Source organism: Capra hircus, chromosome 3, assembly GCF_001704415.2.
Source record: "Capra hircus breed San Clemente chromosome 3, ASM170441v1, whole genome shotgun sequence".
In the NCBI taxonomy this organism is placed as follows: Eukaryota; Metazoa; Chordata; class Mammalia; order Artiodactyla; family Bovidae; genus Capra; species Capra hircus.
This window is the reverse complement of record NC_030810.1, coordinates 105,086,959-105,105,756: the sequence shown is the minus strand read 5'-3', so window position 1 is coordinate 105,105,756 and position 18,798 is coordinate 105,086,959. Positions and strand designations below refer to the sequence as shown.

At 45.8% G+C, this 18,798-nt stretch overlaps 1 protein-coding gene across 5 annotated transcripts in view; it reads left to right on the top strand.

Annotated features, from left to right (window-relative positions):
- The window catches only part of GON4L (gon-4 like), an 85,483-nt gene that overhangs the window by 63,295 nt on the left and 3,390 nt on the right, over positions 1-18,798 (top strand). For all 5 annotated transcript variants that reach the window (XM_005677376.3, XM_005677377.3, XM_013976744.2 and 2 more), the window contains 10 exons: positions 401-545; positions 1,657-1,807; positions 6,035-6,151; positions 6,564-8,267; positions 9,407-9,662; positions 10,287-10,471; positions 11,309-11,506; positions 12,713-12,856; positions 17,428-17,571; positions 17,678-17,797. In XM_005677376.3, the coding sequence (XP_005677433.2) occupies positions 401-545; positions 1,657-1,807; positions 6,035-6,151; positions 6,564-8,267; positions 9,407-9,662; positions 10,287-10,471; positions 11,309-11,506; positions 12,713-12,856; positions 17,428-17,571; positions 17,678-17,797 (3,164 nt within the window). The remainder of the gene's footprint in view (positions 1-400; positions 546-1,656; positions 1,808-6,034; positions 6,152-6,563; positions 8,268-9,406; positions 9,663-10,286; positions 10,472-11,308; positions 11,507-12,712; positions 12,857-17,427; positions 17,572-17,677; positions 17,798-18,798) is intronic.

The window sequence follows — 18,798 nt, the reverse complement described above, 5'->3', positions numbered from 1 at the left end:
GAGCATACACTGAAGTGAAGTGAAGTCGCTCAGTCGTGTCCGACTCTTTGCGACCCCATGGACTGTAGCCCACCAGGCTGCTCCATCCATGGGATTCTCCAGGCTAGAGTACTGGAGTGGGGCGCCAGGTATTACTTGGTACTTTATAAGTGTTTATGTTACTTAGTGTGTTAAGTGTTCCACACAGGAAACAAAAAGACAATCAATTTTTAACTTTATCTTTTTGATACATGTTAGGCTGAGAATGATTGTGGAGACTTTTGGGAGAGGGGTATGTTATGGAAGGGCATCACGTTAGGTAGGGTTGGCTCTCTCTAAATGCCAAGATGCATTCAGAAGCTTTTGTGAAGCCCTCTTTTGTTCTGGAGTTTCATTTATCATGATTTTTTTTTTCTTATAGCCTGTAAATTGCCCTGTTTGCCGAAACAAGTGGCTTGGATCCTAGCCACAAGCAAGGTTTTCATGTATCCAGAGTTACTTCCAGTGTGTTCTCTGAAGGCCAAGAATCCCCAGGATAAGATTTTTTTCACCAAGGCGGAAGACAAGTAAGGATTTACTGGGTGGGGAGAAAAGCACAAAATACACTGAGATAATACGATTATACTGTATAATGAGGAATGGACACAAAGAGCAGTGTAGATGGACAGAGGGCTATGGTATGTGCGTGTTCCAGCAGTGCCAAATGCACCTCTTTTCAGGGGATGGCATACACGTTTTGGAAACATTTTAAGTTGTTTTTTGTCTTTTATAGTAAAAACTAACCTCATAATGCTGTTAGTGGATAATTTTCAAGGAAAACATTTTTATCCGTTATCCTGACAACCCTTACACAATAATTTTTCTCTCTGTATCTATGTAACTATTGGCAGTTTAAGTATAATTTCGTTTTGCTTTTTTTAAGTGAAGTGAGTGTCATTTAAGTGAAGTCGCTCAGTCGTTCCACTTAATATATTCTTGACCTTTCTTTTCTGCATTCCATGCTGTAGCATTGTCTTTTTTTTTTTTTTTGTCTCTGTATATTGTCCTTTCAGGCAGTATTAACAGCCCTATCATAGTCCTTTTGTTTGCCACTTTTCCCTCCGTCTCTTGTTTAGCTGTTCTAAATGAGGCTTCACCAAGGATCTTTGTGCACAGGGCTTTTGAAACTCTTTGAGTTTTTATCTCTTTGGGTAAATTCTCAAGAGTGAGATTATTTGATAACAGTTATGAACACTTTCCTGGCTCTTGATGTGTTTCCCCACTGCCGTCAGCAAATATGTATACAGGTAACTAACTGAGTATGTTATGTTGTGAGATGTTGTTGGTGTGGATTTAATACATCTAATATGGTGCCCAATATTCATTTTATATTTGTGTTTTTAGGGCCATTCTTCTTCCCTCAAACTTTGTTCATATTATTATTGTAAATTGTTGTGACATTTATTAGTGATTTATGCTTGGTTTTCCCTCTTCTCACTTGATGTGAACTCCTCATTGAGTCTTACTCTCATAGTCCTTCTTAGTTCCCAGTAATTATCTGAAATTTTCTGTTGAGTTTCCGTTAATGTGTACAAGACTTAGATATAGAAGTAGGTTGCAGAATGTGGAGTTCGTCTGGGAGGCTTTTCAGCAGGATGGACTGTCAAGCGAGATTGAGTGTCACTGCCCGCTTCTCAGTTTGTTAGCTTTAGGACTGAAGCACTTTGAAGGGACGGAGTTTCCCAAGCCTCTGATCAGCAAGTACCTTCTCACTTGCAAGACTGCCCACCAGCTGACAGTGAGAATCAAGAACCTCAACATGAACAGAGCTCCTGACAACATCATTAAAGTAAGTGCTCCCTGCACGCTCCACTGGGCACCTTGGCTGAGTGCAGCCTTTCCTTTTCTTTTTCTCAGTCTCAGTGAACAGCCTTTTATCTAACGCTGCTGCTGCTGCTGCTGCTGCTAAGTCGCTTCAGTCGTGTCCGACTCTGTGCGACCCCATAGACGGCAGCCCACCAGGCTCCCCTATCCGTGGGATTCTCCAGGCAGGAACACTGGAGTGGGTTGCCATTTCCTTCTCCAATGCATGAAAGTGAAAAGTGAAATGAAGTCGCTCAGTCGTGTCCGACCCTCAGCGACCCCATGGACTGCAGCCACCAGGCTCCTCCGTCCATGGGATTTTCCAGGCAAGAGTAGTGGAGTGGGGTGCCATTGCCTTCTCCGTTATCTAACGCTGATCCCTCCTAACTGCTCACTAGCCCTCTTTCCTTTCCAAGGACATTGATCTATTATTTTCCTATGGAGTACCATCTTCTTCCCCTGTTATGGATATTTCTGCTAAATTGTTCAAATGTAAAAATACTTATCAAATTTGTTTTCCTCTAGCTGTTCATTTTTTTCCCCTACTCTAAACCTTCTTCACAGAGTAGGCAACAGTCCACTTATATCCTTCTTAATTCTTTATACTTGGATATTTATATCAAGGTTATGAAGTATACTTTAAAGTGGGGGTCCCCAGGCCACAGACTGATTTCACAGCTGTTCTCAGTTGCTCACACTCTGCCTGAGCTCCACCTCCCGTCACATCAGCGGTGGTTGTAGATTCTCAAAGGAGCACAAACCCCACTGTGAACTGTGTGCGCAGGAGGGTCTTAGTTGCCAGCTTCTTATGAGAATCATCCTAAAACCATCCATGGGTTCCCCACCCCATCCTGTGGAAAAATTGCCTTCCATAGAATTGGTCTCTGGTGCCAGAAAGGTCAGGGACCACTGCTCTAAAGAGTAAAATACCTCTGTGAATCTTGTCATGAAAAACAATCCTTTTTCTCCCCATTTCCTGCTAAGCAGGGTTTCTGCAGGGATGGTCCATTCACCTCTATGTCTAGGACCTAGGTAGCATGCTTAGAATTGCTGCCAGTTGATTTTTTGGATTTAGGCCTTCTCTGTTAAATTGAAACCATGGAAGATGAAGACAGTTCTCGCCACACTCTCATTGCTTCACCTCAGTTCTATCTCAGTGTAAGCTGGATTTTTTCCAGAGTTTACATTATAAGCAGTGTGTAAAAACCCCTCACAGCTGAGCCAGGTTGTGTATCATGATTACTTTGCTTTTCCTGCTGAGTATTTTGTTTCTCCTGGGTTGATGATTGCATTTTTGGAGGGTGAGTGGGACTTGGTTTACTGTGTACTTATTACCTGCTCATTGCAGTCTGCTTACGTTTCATAACTCTCTTCTCAGCGTGCTCTGCTATTTTAGGTGCCCTGCCGTCACCCTCGTCGTCCTGAGAAGTCCTCTGCAGGGTGCTCTGATGCCGCTCCGCTCGACCCATGCTGCTCTCTTGGCTTGCGCACAGATGTCTTCTCTGGCTTTCTCTTCGCGCTTCTCCTGGGGTTCCGTCTCGCCTCTTGCTTGGGCTGGGCCCTCCTCTCCCTCTCTTTAGGAGTATCTTTACTTCTCTTTTGGGGTTCCGTCTCGCCTCTTACTTGGGTTGGCCGTCCTCTCCCTCTCTTTAGGAGTATCTTTACTTCTCTTTTGGCTGTGCTGGCTCTCCGTGGCTTCACAGGCTGCTCTCTGGGTGTGCAGAGTGGGGCTCCCTTCCAGCTGAGGTGTGTGGGCTTCTCATTGCAGTGGCTTTTCTTGTTCTAGGTCACAAACTGCAGGCCATGCGGGCCTCAGTAGTTTCAGCGCGTGGGCTCGGAGGTGTCGCGGGGGACTAGTTGCCCTGCGGCGTGGGGAATATGCTAGGAGCAGGGATTGAACCCGTGTCCCGTGCACTGTCACGTGGGTTCTTCGCCTCTGGACCACTAGGGAAGTCCGGATCCTCTTATTTCTGAACCCCACAACTTTTTGGCCTCGTTTTAGTGGAGCACATCCTATATTTGAGAAAAAAATTTTTAGATTGATATTGCTTGTGTTCATGGTGTATCATGACATGACTTGACCAATGCAGTTTCCTAGTTTTGCTATTGTGCTGTATACCTACTTTTTATATATAACTGTTGTTACTTTGTAACAAATGTACATAAGACCTGTCTACAAAACTATAATTATTCAAAATTAAAAGTTTGAAATATGTCTGTGTTCTTTTCTCCCACTTTAGTGGGTTTAATGTTCTAGGTTGAAAATCACTTTAGTCAGAACAATTTAATGACTCCATTTTCTTCTAGTTTCCAGCACCGGCTCTTTTGAACGTTGATGTTCTTTTGACTCTTGAACCTTTATTTGACACGTGTTTTTTTCTCTTCCTCTAGGAGTACATAGGGTTTTCTTTTTTCTCCAGTATTTTGAAATTCGTGATAATATACCTTACTATGTGTCTGGTTTTACCAGTTACACCAGGTACTTGATAAACTTCGCTTTGGAAACTCACAGGTCCCAGTATGGGAAATGGACTGGAGTCTTGCATTGCTGGTCTCCTCCCCTTCTTTTGGTTGCTGTCTCCTGTGGTGCTCAGTGGTCAGAAGGCAGACCTCTCAGGCTAGCCCCCTCGTCTTGCCTTTCTTCTTTTCTCCCCTCACTCTGTCGTCTTCTTGTATTTTCTGGGATATTATTTCATCTTTTTTTCCTAACCCTTCTGCTGAGGTGAGTTGTTACTTCTTCTGTCATAATAGCTAATAGCTTTTGTTGTTGTTTATTGACTATTCTTTAATAGCTGGTGGCAGAGGCTTGTGGGAAGGCAGTAGAGGAAGGAGGCTAGAGTTTTCTTTTGTGTACTTGGCCAGCATTGTACACCTGTCCTAGTATGCCTGACAGCCTCAGCTGAGAGAACGTCCTTTCCTCCGTGGCTTCTGCAGGGTAGGGCTACATCAAACAAGAGGGAGCATTCAGGGTCTCACTGTCCCTTCAACAAATTTAAAACCTGTCTTCCTTATCTTGACCCGTTTTTAGTTCTTCCACTTCTGGAGGTATCTGTTGTTTATCCTTTTGCCTGACTCTGACATCAGTTTAGTTGGCCCTTACCTTTTCTCCACATGGTATTTGGCTTTCTTCATTGTCCTGTGTCACTTGCCACTTATCTGTCGGCTCTTTACCTTTGAAGATTTTGTTACTTTTACCTTTTATTTCATCTCTCCTTTTATCTTTAAAAATTTCCCATCTGTTGTTTTCATGGGGTTTCACAGGGAATAGAGACAAATGGGTGTGTTTAATCCGCCTGATTTATTTGTTTGTTTGCTTTCTTTTATTGTTTATTTGTGTGTTTTTCTGGCTAGGTCTCTGCTGCTGTGTGAGCTTTTCTCTAGGTGGTGGTGAATGGGGACTACTCTAGCTGCTGTACGCAGGCTTCTCGTTGTGGTGGCTTCTCTTGTGGAGCACAGGCTCTGGGGCATGCAGGCTTCAGTAGTTGCTGCCACTGGCCTCTAGAGCACAGGGTGAACAGTTGTGGCGATGGCCTTAGTTGCCTTGAGGCATGTGGGATCTTAATTTCCTGAGCAGGGACTGAACCTAGTCCCCTGCACTGGACGGTAGATCCTTCACCACTTGACCACCAGGGAAGTCCCTCATCACTGATTTGTACTTGACTGTCTTTCCACTGTCTGTAAGCTCCTTGAGAGCAGGGATTGCCTCCTTATTTGTATGCTCGGCTTGTAACACAGTGCCCAGTGCTTATTGTCAGCATAAGCTCATTCCCCTCTTTGTTCACCCTGGAAACTGAACTGTCTCAGTCTTTCTGTTCTTCTTTCCTTCCCTTCCAATATTCCTTGCACCATTATTTGCTTAAAAGGAAGCTTCCCTGTGGTCAGGATAAGGATTAATAAGGCACTCCCATTGTGGCTGCTGAGCAGGAGCAAATTTTCGATAAGATGACTCTAACCATCCTCTTCCTTGTCTCTGTGACCTAAGCTTTTCTGGTGACCAGAATAGAGCTTATCAGAAGATACTAAGTAATGATAAAATATTTAATAATTGGAGATTAACTTAATTTGAAATGCAGAGCAGTCAGTATATGCTGTTTTTGTGTGCGTGTATATATGTGTGTGTGTGTTTCTCAGACCGCTGCCCACCATACTCCTCAACCTGACGAGAGCAGTTTCTAGAAGGAATGTGACTCTTGCTTTATTTTTTCACACTCAGTTTTATAAGAAGACCAAACAGCTGCCCATCTTAATGAAGTGCTGTGAAGAGATCCAGCCGCATCAGTGGAAGCCGCCTGTAGAGAGGGAAGAACACCGGCTTCCGTTCTGGTTAAAGGTACAGCGCTCCTCCTCAGTGTGTCAGGAGCAGAAGGTCACTACGAACCTGGCAGGATGTTCAAGGCCCGCTTCACACCTCTGCTGCTTTAGCTGTAAAATTAGGACTTAAGAAATCTTCAGTCACCTTTCCTCTCCTATTTCTCCACCTCCCTCCCTCCCTCCCCCACTGGTGATTCTCTAACCTTTTAAAAATAGTGGTTAACATGATAGTTTCTTAAAGGAAATTCAGGGAGTTTCTAGAGTATAGAATCGGGATGTAGTCTTCTTAGAAATATCTGCCATTCTGCAGAAAAATCCTTCTTAAAAGATGTCTTAAGACTGTCTTGTAAAGGCACCTAATATCTAGAAAGCCCAATTATTTTTCCCTAACTCTAGCATGGGGTATATCTGAGTGTTCTTATTCCCATTAGGCCAGTCTGCCGTCCATCCAGGAGGAAATGCGGCACATAGCTGATGGTGCCAGAGAGGTCGGAAATGTGACCGGAACCACTGAGATCAACTCAGACCCAGGCCTAGGAAAAGGCAGCTCAGAACTGGAGAGTGAAACTCGGTATCCACTGCTACTGCCTAAGGGTGTAGTCCTGAAGCTAAAGCCAGTTGCCAACCGTTTTTCTAGGAAGGCTTGGAGACAGAAGCGGTCCTCAACCCTGAAGCCCTTCTTTTTTGGACCCAGCCCCTCTCTCCAGCCTAGCTCCAGCTCTGGGAAGACACCAGCTAGGTCAGCTCACTCAGAAGCCCCTCCAAGCAAAATGGTGGTCCGGATTCCTCCCCTGATCCAGCCAGCCACAGTCTTACAGGCAGTGCCAGGTGGCCCTCCTCTGGGGGTCCCTGGGGGGGATAGTTTTGAGTCTCCAGCAGCGCTGCCAGCTACAGCTGCTGAGGCCAGGACCAGCTTCCCTCTGCCTGAGCCACAGACCTTGCTCTCCTCTGCCCCTGTGCCCAAGCTAATGCTGCCCTCACTTGCTCCTTCGAAGTTTCGAAAGCCATGTGTGAAACGGAGAGCCTCCAAGAGAAAGGGACCCAAGGCCTCTCTCTGTCTGAAGCCTGCCCCTCTCATCCGCCCTGCGCCTGTTTTCTTCACTGTTCCTGCCACCACGGTCAAGGTTGTGAGCCTCGGCGGTGGCTGCAGCATGGTGCAGCCTGTCAGTGCAGCTGTGGCCCAAAGTCCGCAGACCATCCCCATCACCACCCTGTTGGTCAACCCTGCTCCCTTCCCCTGTTCGTTGAACCAGCCCCTTGTGGCCTCCTCCATCCCTCCCTTAATTGTCTCTGGCACCTCTGTGAATCTTTCTGTACCATCTACCCCTGAAGATAAAGCCCCAGTGAATGTAGACATAGGTTGTCCCTTGACTGAGGGGAAAAATGCCTTTCAAGGCCTCGAACCCAAATTAGAACCTCGGGAACCCTCTCCTCTCTGTGCTGCTGTCTTCCCCAAAGAGGAGCACAGCCCAGGGCCTCCAGCTATAGACAGAGTGTGCCAGGAGCAGTTGTCGGAGAGCAGTGCCTATGGCTGGACTGTTATGAAAACAGAGGAGGGGAGACAGGCCCCTGAACCATTGCCTCAGGGCTTCCGAGAATCTCTGAACACCTGCCCTGAGGATTTAGAGGAAATCGTTAAGATGGAGCCTAAAGACCCTGGGGACGACACCTGTGGTGGATCCCTGGAGCAGGACAGCCATGATGAAATCAAGGAGGAACGCTCTGTGGAGTTGGACACTGGCTTCCCAAGTGAGGAGCCAGGCAGGCCTAGAGAGGGGAAGAAACAGACAGGCCTACAGCAGGAGGAGGAGAGGAGTCAAGCAGCTCAGACCCTTTCGGCTTCTCAAGAGCCTCCTGGTGAAGGAAACTCAGGCGATGTGAGCAAAGGGTCCCCGAGGGATGCTTCCTTTTCCACTGACCCTGAAATGGTGCTTAGCAGCCCCCTGGGGAAGCCTGAAGACTTATCCAGTGTTGATGGTCAGTCAGTGGGGACCCCAGCAGGACCAGAAGCTGCAGGAGAGAAGGATGGGCCAGAGGAAGAGGAAGAAGAGGACTTTGATGACCTTACCCAGGATGAGGAAGACGAGATGTCATCAGCTTCTGAGGAATCTGTACTTTCTGTCCCAGAACTCCAGGTGAGAGTTGGGCACTCTTCTCCAATATTTTGTGGATTCAGTAATAGATTTATTGATAGGTCACCTGCTTGCTTTTTCCAGTAGAGATAGTCATAAAATCATTTTTGACTTTTGAATGTATTACGGAGCATAGTTTGGGAGTTGAAGTAAGAGAAGAGGGAAAGAGTTCGTGTTACATATTATATTTGATTTAAATTCATTTAAACATTAAATAGAATTTCCTGAGCACAATTTAAATAACTAAAAAAAGAAAAAGGGCCATTAGTATGGACCCTGGGAAAGGAAAATTACCTTCAGGGGAAACCTTTCAAAACTCATCTGCTCAGGGACTCCCTGGTGATCTGGGGGTTAGGACTTGGTGCTTTCACTGCTCAGAACTGGGTTCGATTTCTGGTCAGGAAACTTGACTAAAAAGTTAATCACAACCTCAAAGTAGAGAGTTATTTTATTTGGTAGGAATGTTAAGGATTCTGAACTTGGGAGGCAGCATCTCAGTTCTCTGAGAAAACTGCTCTGAGGAAGCAGGAGGGGGAGTCAGGCTATACAGTTTGCAACAGAGAGGGTAGGAAGTCTGAACATGAAAGATGATTATTAAGTAGTAAGGAGAACCAGATACCAAGTCAAGTTAAAGAACTTAGTCTTCTTCTGTGTGTGGCAGGATGGAGCCTCTGGGCTCACTGAATTCATTCCTTTCATATGCACCTGAGCTGTCTGGGGCCAAATCCTGTTTCCTGTCACCTTAAAGGGTGGCGAGGCTGGTGGTTGGCTGCTCTTGCATGACACCCACTCCCCTCCAGTTCCTCGCCCGTCACTGGGCGTTGGCGTCTTCTGGATGGTAGGCCTTGTGTTCCCTTTTGAGAGCCCTCATTCACATTAGGAGGCCATGAATCACTGATAGCTGTGACATTTTTTGTCCTCCGATAGGGCAAGAAATATTTCATTTCACAGAACTAACATCCCTCAAGCTGTACAGTGTGGCCAAAAAACAAAACCAAAAATCCCCAGTCACCCCCTTTACCATCCGCTTCTCACCCTCCCTCACCAGTTGATTAGCCGCAGCTCTTTCTGAAAAACTCCGTGCAGTCAGCCCTTGGTGAGCTATTACAGCCCTCACGCACACTCTTTGGGGGGGTTTGCAGGAAACAATGGAGAAACTGACTTGGCTTGCATCTGAAAGGCGCATGAGTCAGGAGGGTGAGTCTGAGGAGGAGAACTCCCAGGAAGAGAATTCTGAGCCTGAGGAAGAAGAGGAAGAAGAAGCGGAAGGAATGGAAAACCTTCAGAAGGAGGATGAGATGATGGACGAAGCCATCGGAGACCCCGCCGAGAAGCCTCCTGCCACCTTGGACTCCCCAAAGGCTGCTCCAGAAGTGGAGACCAGCAGGACCCCACCAGGTGAGTAGGACAGGCCTGAGTGGGGGCGGGTCTCAGGAGGCCTCACTGATGCAGGGACATGTGCAGAGTGGCTAGCTTATAAAACAGGTGCCAGTTCCCAGGAGAAATCCTCTGGATCCTGCCTGCCAGTCACCCTTCTCCCAAATAGATGTTTAACCTGCTGCCGTTGTAGAGAAGAGATGCTCAGAAATTAAAAATTTGACTCTCCATCAGCTGCTAGATTTGTACTCTGTTTATGCAGGTTTTTATACTGGTTCTTAATTCACGTGTCATGTATTAGGTCAAGAGCTATGTTTATTTCAGAAAGTGCTGCTTGTTCCTCACCAGGATATAATCCCTGAGAGCCCAGCATCAGACCACACCCACTCTTTAGACTTCTGTGTTCAATATGCAGTAGCTAAGCAGCTCATTATCATCCCAGTTGGTGCAGTCATGTTGTTGACTCTGCATAGAGCTGACTTTACAGGAAGAGACGTACCTTTCATAGCATTTTTCCAGCAGCTTTTCTCCCAAATTACTATGTAATGTTGATTAGGTGAGTTGATGGGGAGGGTGCATTTGATGAGTTGGGAAGAGCAGAGGTTGCAAGGACAGAGAAACAGGTGTTTTCATGTGTATCCTAAGGAGAGAGCATCAAAGCTGCTGGGAAGGGCCGGAGTAACCACCGAGCTCGCAGCAAGCGGGGCAGTCGGGCCCGGGCCAGCAAGGACACCTCCAAGCTACTGCTGCTGTATGATGAGGACATCCTCGAGCGGGATCCACTTCGGGAGCAGAAGGATTTGGCCTTTGCTCAGGCTTATCTGACCAGGGTAGGCAAATGCTGCTTCTTGTTCCTGAGAGCCCCTCTGGTTTTAAAATGAAGTCTGCCTTTCTGGCTGCACAGTAGCCTTCTGTTCCTCTACCTTTGTTTTCCTGGTAATACCAAAAGAACTGTGTGAGTGAAACCACAAGGACACCGAGTTCAGTCTTCAGCCGATTTATTATTCCTGCCCGTCATACTACCCCTCTGGTGCCCTGAAACTGGGGAAAGATGATTGCACCATCATCCCTGAGAGAGTAGACTAATAAGGACCTTACCTTCAGAGGAACAACATGTACACTGACCAGAAAGTGGACCTCAGTGATCTTCAGAGTCATGAACCTGCCTGTTTTTCACAGTGGTCCCTATCTCATTCTTTTGGTAACCACCTAATTCTTTATACCCCTAGCAAGTGGGATTCTCGCAATAATCATGGGTTTTCTTTTTCCTGATATTTTACTAACATTCCTAATTTACTTGTTATTTACCCTCAGATGATACCATGCTGAAATATATGTACCAAGCACTCCTTATCTATTTCAACATGGAGGTGAAACCAGGAAGGGGAGGCCCAGGCTGTGAGCTAGAGAAAAGTTTACCTGATTTTGCGGGTAGCACTGTGGTCCCTGGAAAATATAAATGTTCCCTTTCCTCACTGTCAGAAAAAGAGCTCTGCCTTGCTCATGGCCCTGTGGCTTCCATTAATCATCAGATCTTAGGACCTGTCAGAGGAGTAGCCTCTGATAATCTGGAGCTCTTTAACAGTAAGTCTTCCTCCTTCCTCGGTCCCATCATTTCTTGGGGCCCAATGAAAGGGGATTGGATGATTGAAAGTCCTCTCATATAGGTCCGAGAAGCCCTGCAGCATATCCCTGGCAAGTATGAAGACTTCCTTCAGGTCATCTATGAGTTTGAGTCAAGTACTCAGAGGCAGACAGCTGTGGATCTCTACAAGAGCCTGCAAATTCTGCTCCAAGACTGGCCTCAGCTGTTGAAGGACTTTGCTGCTTTCCTGTTGCCCGAGCAAGCACTGGCCTGTGGATTAGTAAGTAGAGAGAGGGGCAAAGACCACACACTAGGATCCCTGGGTCACAGCAAGACTAGGCTTGGGTAATGTTGATCAGGACTGTTTCAGACTCCCGGCTGTTTCCGTAGATAGCTTTCCCCTAGACCAGGGTCACAAGAGCCACCTCCTTTTCAAGGGATGGTCTCCCTAACTCCTATTCTCTCCTTTTCTTTCCATGTGGAGTGAAAGGGTTGACCATTGAGTGGAGCCCTTAGGTACATCATAACCCTTTGCTCCTCACTGTTGCAAAATAGGCTTTCATTCAACAAATGTTTATTGAGTACCTGCTGTTTCAGGCAGAGTTCTAGGTACTAGAAATGTAATAATTATAAAAGACTAAAATCCTTTGCCTTCATGGAGCCTATATTCTCATGGGGAAAGTCAGATGTGAAATAGTATATTGTATGTTGTAAATATATATGTTATAAAAGTGATAAAATATATAAACAGTAAAATATATTCAATGCTTTATAGTGATAATGTTGCAGTTTCATGCACAGTGGTCTGGGAAGGCCACGGTGGTTATATGACATTTGAAATGTTGGAGAATAAGTGTCTGAACTTGAGGGATATCCCCGTAGTTCTGGGTTTCTTGTCATGATGGGTAAACACAGGAGTGATGGATATTATTGTATTATTATGTTCATATTGTTATTATATTAGCCTGATAGTCTTAAAGCAGTTAGTGGTCATGGGATGATTATACACAATTTTTTCTTTATCAGTATGAGGATCAAATGAATACATACATGAAAATACTTTGTAAGCTGGCATGTGTCTGATCTCACAATCTTTAAAAACTGGAAGCAACTTGAGATATATAACTCTTAAATCTTTCATTTACATCTTAGTTTTCTTGAGTTGGTAGACCCCAGTAACCCAAGGTAGATGGATGCTAGGGCCTTAAAAAAAAAAAAAATCTTACAGGGAATTCCCTGGCAGTCCAGTGGTTAGGGCTTGGCACTTTCACTGCTGGGGCCCAGGTTCAATCCCTGATTGGAGAACTAAGATCCACAAACCTTGTGGTGAGGCCAAAAAAAAAAAAAGATCTCGCTGTTGTAAACCAGAGCCTTGTCATCCCCTGTGCCTCCAGCACATTTTTTCTTGGCTTTTATGTGTAGTGCTCTCAAGTCCTTCTCAGGCTCCATAGATGACTCCTCTTTTGCCCTCTTTCCACTCTGGTAGTTTGAAGAGCAGCAGGCTTTTGAGAAGAGTCGCAAGTTTCTTCGGCAGCTGGAAATTTGCTTTGCAGAGAACCCCTCACACCACCAGAAGATCATCAAGGTCCTTCAGAGCTGTGCAGACTGCTTGCCCCAGGAGATCACTGAGGTATTCCGTCCTGTCCTGCTTCCCTTCCATTGTCATCTTCGGTTTTGGCCTTTAATTCTCCTTTCCCTAAGCAATCCTCTTGCTTCTGAGCAATGGACTTCCTGGAGGGAATGAAAATGGCAAGGAATTTTTAGGCTTACCTAAGTCATAAAACACTTGGGTGAGGTGGTTACCAGCTGAAACCAGAGCCTGACTGCTACTCACAGGCTCAAGAATGCTGTAAATACCCTGGAAGGGAAGTTCAAGGAAAGGGGTGGTGTTCTGGGTGGAGGGTTGTTTTCCCTCCTTGCTCAGCCTTGAGTTGGTGCCTGAGCTGGGGACCAGTAAGGCAGGGCTATTGAGTGGTGAGTGTCACTGGGAATCAGACCTGTTAATGCAGGCATGTCTAACGAAGACGTGGGAGCTCCCTAAACATGCACTGATGGAGGAATGAATGAAGACCTATTAAGTGAAATGAAAGTCGCTTAGTCGTGTCCCACTGTTTTTGTCCCATTCTGTATAGTCCATGGAATTCTCCAGGCCAGAATGCTAGGTTGGGTAGCTCTTCCCTTCTCCAGTTAATCATCATACTAATTGAAGTTTGATTTAATTCATTTGATAAGCATACTTATCATACTAAGTATAGAAAACATTTGGTTTATAATATAGAAACCCTACGGTTACCAAAGGGGAAAGGTTGGGTGTGGTGATAAGTTAGGAGTTTGCGATTAACATATTCACACTACTGTGTATAAAATAGGTAACCAACGGGGACCTACTGTATAGCACAGAAAATGATACTCAGTATTTTGTATTAGCCTGTAAGAGAAAAAGAATATGCAAAAGTATATATATCTGTGTGTATATATGTGGGTGTGTGTGCACACATACTGAGTCACTGTGCTGTACACCTGAAACTAATACAATGTTGACGGTATTGTGAATCAACTATATACATCAGTTAAAAAAGTAGTAATTCAGGCATAGCTCAGAGACATTGCAGGTTCACTTCCAGGCCATCATAATCAGTAAATATTGCGGTAAAGTGAGTCACATGAATTCTTTGGCTGCCCAGTGCATGTAACAGTTAGGTGTGCACGGTGAAGTGAAGTGCGTGTGTGCTCAGTGAAGCACGTGTGTCTGACTCTCCGCGATCCCATGGTCTGTAGCCCACCGTGCTCCTCTCTCCATGGAATTTTCCAGGCAAGAATACTGGAATGGGATGCCATTTCCTACTCCAGGGGGTCTTCCCAACCCAGGGATTGAACCCACATCTCTTGTGTCTCCTGCATTGGCAGGCGGATTCTTTACCCGCAGCGCCACCAGGGAAGCCCAGCCATAGTTTATTAAGCACGCAGCAGCATTATGCTTTAAAAAATGTACATACATTAATTAAAAATGCTCACAATTTGTGAATCAAGTATATTTCAGCTTTTAAAAAATGCTAGCGAATTCCCTGGTGGTCCAGTGGTTAAGACTCAAGCTTCGATTTCACAGGGCACAGGTTCAATCCCTGGTCAGGGAACTATGATCTTGAATTCTGCACAGAGCAGCCAAAAAGTGCTAATCAGCATCCAAGTCTTTAGCAAGTTGTCATCTTTTTGTTGCTGGAGGGTCTTGCCTCAGTATTGTTGGTGCTGACTGATCAGGTAGTGGTTGCTGAAGATTGGAGTGGATGTGGCAATTTTTTTTTCTTTCTTTCTTTAAAAAATATCTGTTTGCCTGCACCTGGTATTAGTTGTGGCATGCGGGATCTTTTGTTGCAGCATGTGGGATCTACTTTCCTGACCACCCATCAAACCTGGACCCCTTGCGTTGGGAGTGTGGAGTCTAAGCCACTGGATAACCAGGGAAGCCCCCACAATTTCCTGGAACAATGAAGTTTGCCCCGTTGATGGACTCTTCCTTTCATGATTTCTCTGTATCATTTTACTTACAGTAAAACTTTCAGAATTGGAGTCAGCCCTCTCAAACCTTGCTGTTGCCTCACCAGCTGAGTTTATGTGATGTTCTCAATCCTTTGTTGCCGTTTCAACAGTCTTCATAGCGGCAGCTCCACCAGGAGTAGATTGCATTTCAGGAAACCTCTTATTGTTCCTCTGCAAGAAGTAGCTTCTCCGTTCGGGTCTTGTGTGGGACTGCGGCAGTTCAATCCCGTCCTCAGGCTCCGCATCTGTTTTCAGTCCTCATGCTGTTCCTGTCACATCTGCCGCTCCTTCCTCCACTGAAATCTTGAACCCCCTCAGAGTCATCTGTGAGTGTTGAAATCAACTTCTTCCAAACTCCTGTTAGTGTTGATCATTTGGACCTCTTCCTGTGAACCACAAATGGTATCTAGAATGGTGAATCTTTTCCAGAAGGTTTTTGGTTTTCTCTCTCCGGATCCATTGGAGGAATCCCTATCTGTGTCAGCTGTAGCCTTATGAAATGCATTTCTGAAGTACTGAGACTTGAAATTAGAAATTGCTCCTTGATCCATGGGCTGCATGATGGTTCTTTTGCTAGCAGGCACGAAAACATTGATCTCCTTGTCCATCTCCATCAGAGCTCTTGGGTGACCAGGTGTATGGTCCGTGAGCAATAATGTTCTCAAAGGATTGTTTCCCGAGTAGTAGGTCTCAACAGTGGGCTTCAGATGTTCGGCACACCATGTTGTCCACAGATGTGCTGCTATCCAGGCTTTGTTGTTCCATTTAAACTAGCAGAAGCAGAGTAGATTCAGCATAGTTTGGAAGCACCGTGGGATTTTTGGAATGGTAAATGAGCATTGGTTTCAAGTTAAAGTCACCAGCTATATTAGCCCCTAATCAAAGAGTCAGCCTGTCCTTTGAAGCTTAGAAGTCAGGCATGACTTTTCCTGTCAGTTATGAAAGACATAGATGGCATCTTCTTCCAGTAAAAGTCTTTTTCTACGCCAAAAATCTGTTGTTAGTGTAGCCATCTTTGTTAATTATCTTAGACCTTCTGCATAACTTGCTGTACCTTTTACATTAGCACTTGCTATTTCATCTTACACGTTCATGTTGTAGAGATGGCTTCTTTCTTTAAACTCTATGAACCACTTTTTCTAGCTTCAAAATTTGCTTCTGCAGGTTTCTTCACCTGTCTCAGCCTTCATAAAATTGAAGAGAATTAGGGTTTGGGGGCTTCCCAGGTGGCTCTGTGGTAAAGAATCCACCTGCCAAGCATGAGAGTCGCAGGAGACTCTCTTTCCACCTTTGTGTCAGGAAGGTCTCCTGGAGAAACAGATGGCAACCCACTGCTGTCTTCTTGCCTGGGAAACTCCATGGACAGAGGAGCCTGGCGGCTACCGTCAGTCCCTGGGGTGGCAGCGAGCTGGACATGGACTGAGCAGCTAAGCAACAACAAGGCCTTTTCTGCAATAGGCTTTGACTTAATGGAGTGTTGTCACTGGTTTGATCTTCTGGTTTGATCTTAGACCACAAAACTTTCTCCATATCAGCAAGAAAGCTGTTCTGCTTTCTTATCACTTTTAATTTGCTTCAAGAACTTTTCCTTCACGTTCATGGCTGTTTGGCACAAGAGGCCTAGTTTTCAATCTGCCTTGGCTTTAGGCGTGCCTTCCTTACTAAGCTTAATCATTTGTTGCTTTTGACTTAAAGTGAGAGATGTGCGTCTGTACCTTTCCATTGAACACTTAGAGGCCTTTTCAGTTCAGTTCAGTTGCTCAGTCGTGTCCGACTCTTTGCGACCCCATGAGTCGCAGCACGCCAGGCCTCCCTGTCCATCACCAACTCTTGGAGTTCACTCAGACTCACGTCCATCGAGTCGGTGATGCCATCCAGCCATCTCATCCTCTGTCATCCCCTTCTCCTCCTGCCCCCAATCCCTCCCAGCATCAGAGTCTTTTCCAATGAGTCAACTCTTTGCATGAGGTGGCCAAAGTACTGGAGTTTCAGCTTTAGCATTATTCCTTCCAAAGAAATCCCAGGGCTGATTGGCCCTAAGTATTCAAGTGAAATTGGCCTAATTTCAATATTGGTGTGTTTCAGGGAATAGAGAGGCCCAAGGAGAGGGAGACAGATGGCGAACCTATTGGGTCAGTGGAGTAATCAGAACACATACAATCAGAACAGAATAAGTCCACTGTCTATTTTGGGTGAGATGCGTGGTGCCTCCAAGCAATTACAATAGTAACATCAAAGGTTGTTGATCGCAGATCGCCATTATAGACATAATAAACAAGTTTGTAATATTTTGAGAAGTATCAGAATGGGACACAGAGACACAAAATGAACAGATGATGTTGGAAAATTGGTGCTGATAGACTTTCTTGACCCAGGGTTGCAATGAACCTTCAGTTTGTTTAAAAAAAAAAAGAAAAGAAAAGAAAAACCAAAATGCTGTATCTGAGGCGCAGTGAAGCAAAGACACTAAATCGAGGTATGCCTATGCTCCTGTGCAGACAAGCAAGGAGGGACAGGGAGTTTGGGAGTTCCTAACCAAAGAGCATCTCCTGTGTGTCTCCCAGTGGATGAGGAAAGCAGACCTCAGGAGTGTATGGGTTGGTTTGGAGCGGTGGGCTGGGGAGGCTCTGGAGACCACCTCTTTCCTTCTGAAACTCTCCCCAGCTCAAGACGCAGATGTGGCAGCTCCTCAAGGGCCATGACCACCTACAGGACGAGTTCTCCGTCTTCTTCGACCATCTGCGCCCAGCAGCTAGCCGGATGGGTGACTTTGAAGAGATCAATTGGACCGAGGAGAAGGAGTATGAGGTATAGGCCGTGAGGCCGCAGCGGGGGTGTCAAGGGGGAAGGTCAGGTCATATGTGGGAGGGACTCTGCCCAGAGTCTTTGTTGAGTTGCACCAACTCCTGCCCAGTTTGATGGCTTTGAAGAAGTGGCACTGCCTGATGTGGAAGAGGAAGAGGAACCTCCCAAGATACCCACAGCCTCAAAGAACAAAAGAAGGAAAGAGATTGGGGTCCAGAATCACGATAAGGTACGCCCGGTTGTGGGGGATTATCCTGAGTCAAGCCTTGCATTTTCTGTCTGAGTGGTTCTCTGGCACAGGGTGGTGCCAAGCCGCTGTGAGCTGAGGCGGCCGTGGAGCAGGAACCTCAGGTCAGGTCAGGCTGCCGTGCAGCACGCCCCGGGCCCATGGGAAGAACAGTGCAGCTGCTGAAGAGGTCCTGCCGTTGTTAACCGTTAGAAGGGTCTGTTTCTCTGGCTCAGACATACTTCTCTTGCCCTTGGGGCTTCCTTTCTGTTCTTGTGAAAAAATAGAACCAGGATTCCTCATTTTAGAAATGACAATGACTGATACCTAGCCGTATCTCAAAGCATCATGTATCTCTTGTATTTTACATGGATTATTCAGTTAATTCTCACAGTGACCCTGTGAAAAGATTGTTTTGTTTGCATTTTACAGAAGAGGACACTGAAGTGCCAAGAGGGGCCGTTCCCAGGGTCTCATGTTTGATCAGGGACGGGTCGTTTGGCTCCAGAGCCCGCTTGTACTCATTGCTCTCTGTTCTCTTCAGGAAGTAGTTTTTTTTTGGTCCCTGTCCATTTACTACACGCCTTGTACTCTTTCTTGGGGAAAACCACTTCTTAGTACCTTCATGACCTTGGGCAATTTATTTAATCTTTGTTTCACTTTCTTCATTGTTAATGGGGATAATAACGGTACTTCTGTCTTGGGTTTATTGAACAGAGAGTATCATTGAGTGAGCCTTCCATATGTACAAAGCCCTCTCTCAAGGGTTTGGAAGAGGGGAGAGCTCCAGGCACAGGGAGACAGAAACAAAGGCAGACGAAAGAGTAGGTCACATCTCACGCTGGAGCTCTCCAGTTTGCCTCAGGTTGTAGTCCACCTAAACATCTCCTGAAGCTTCCGGGCAATTGGGATCCGTCAGCCTCTGGGTCATTTAAGGATTGTTTCAGGGATGCACAGTAGGCTTTAATTGAGTTTGGCCATTCATCTCCCCAGGCAGTGTGAAG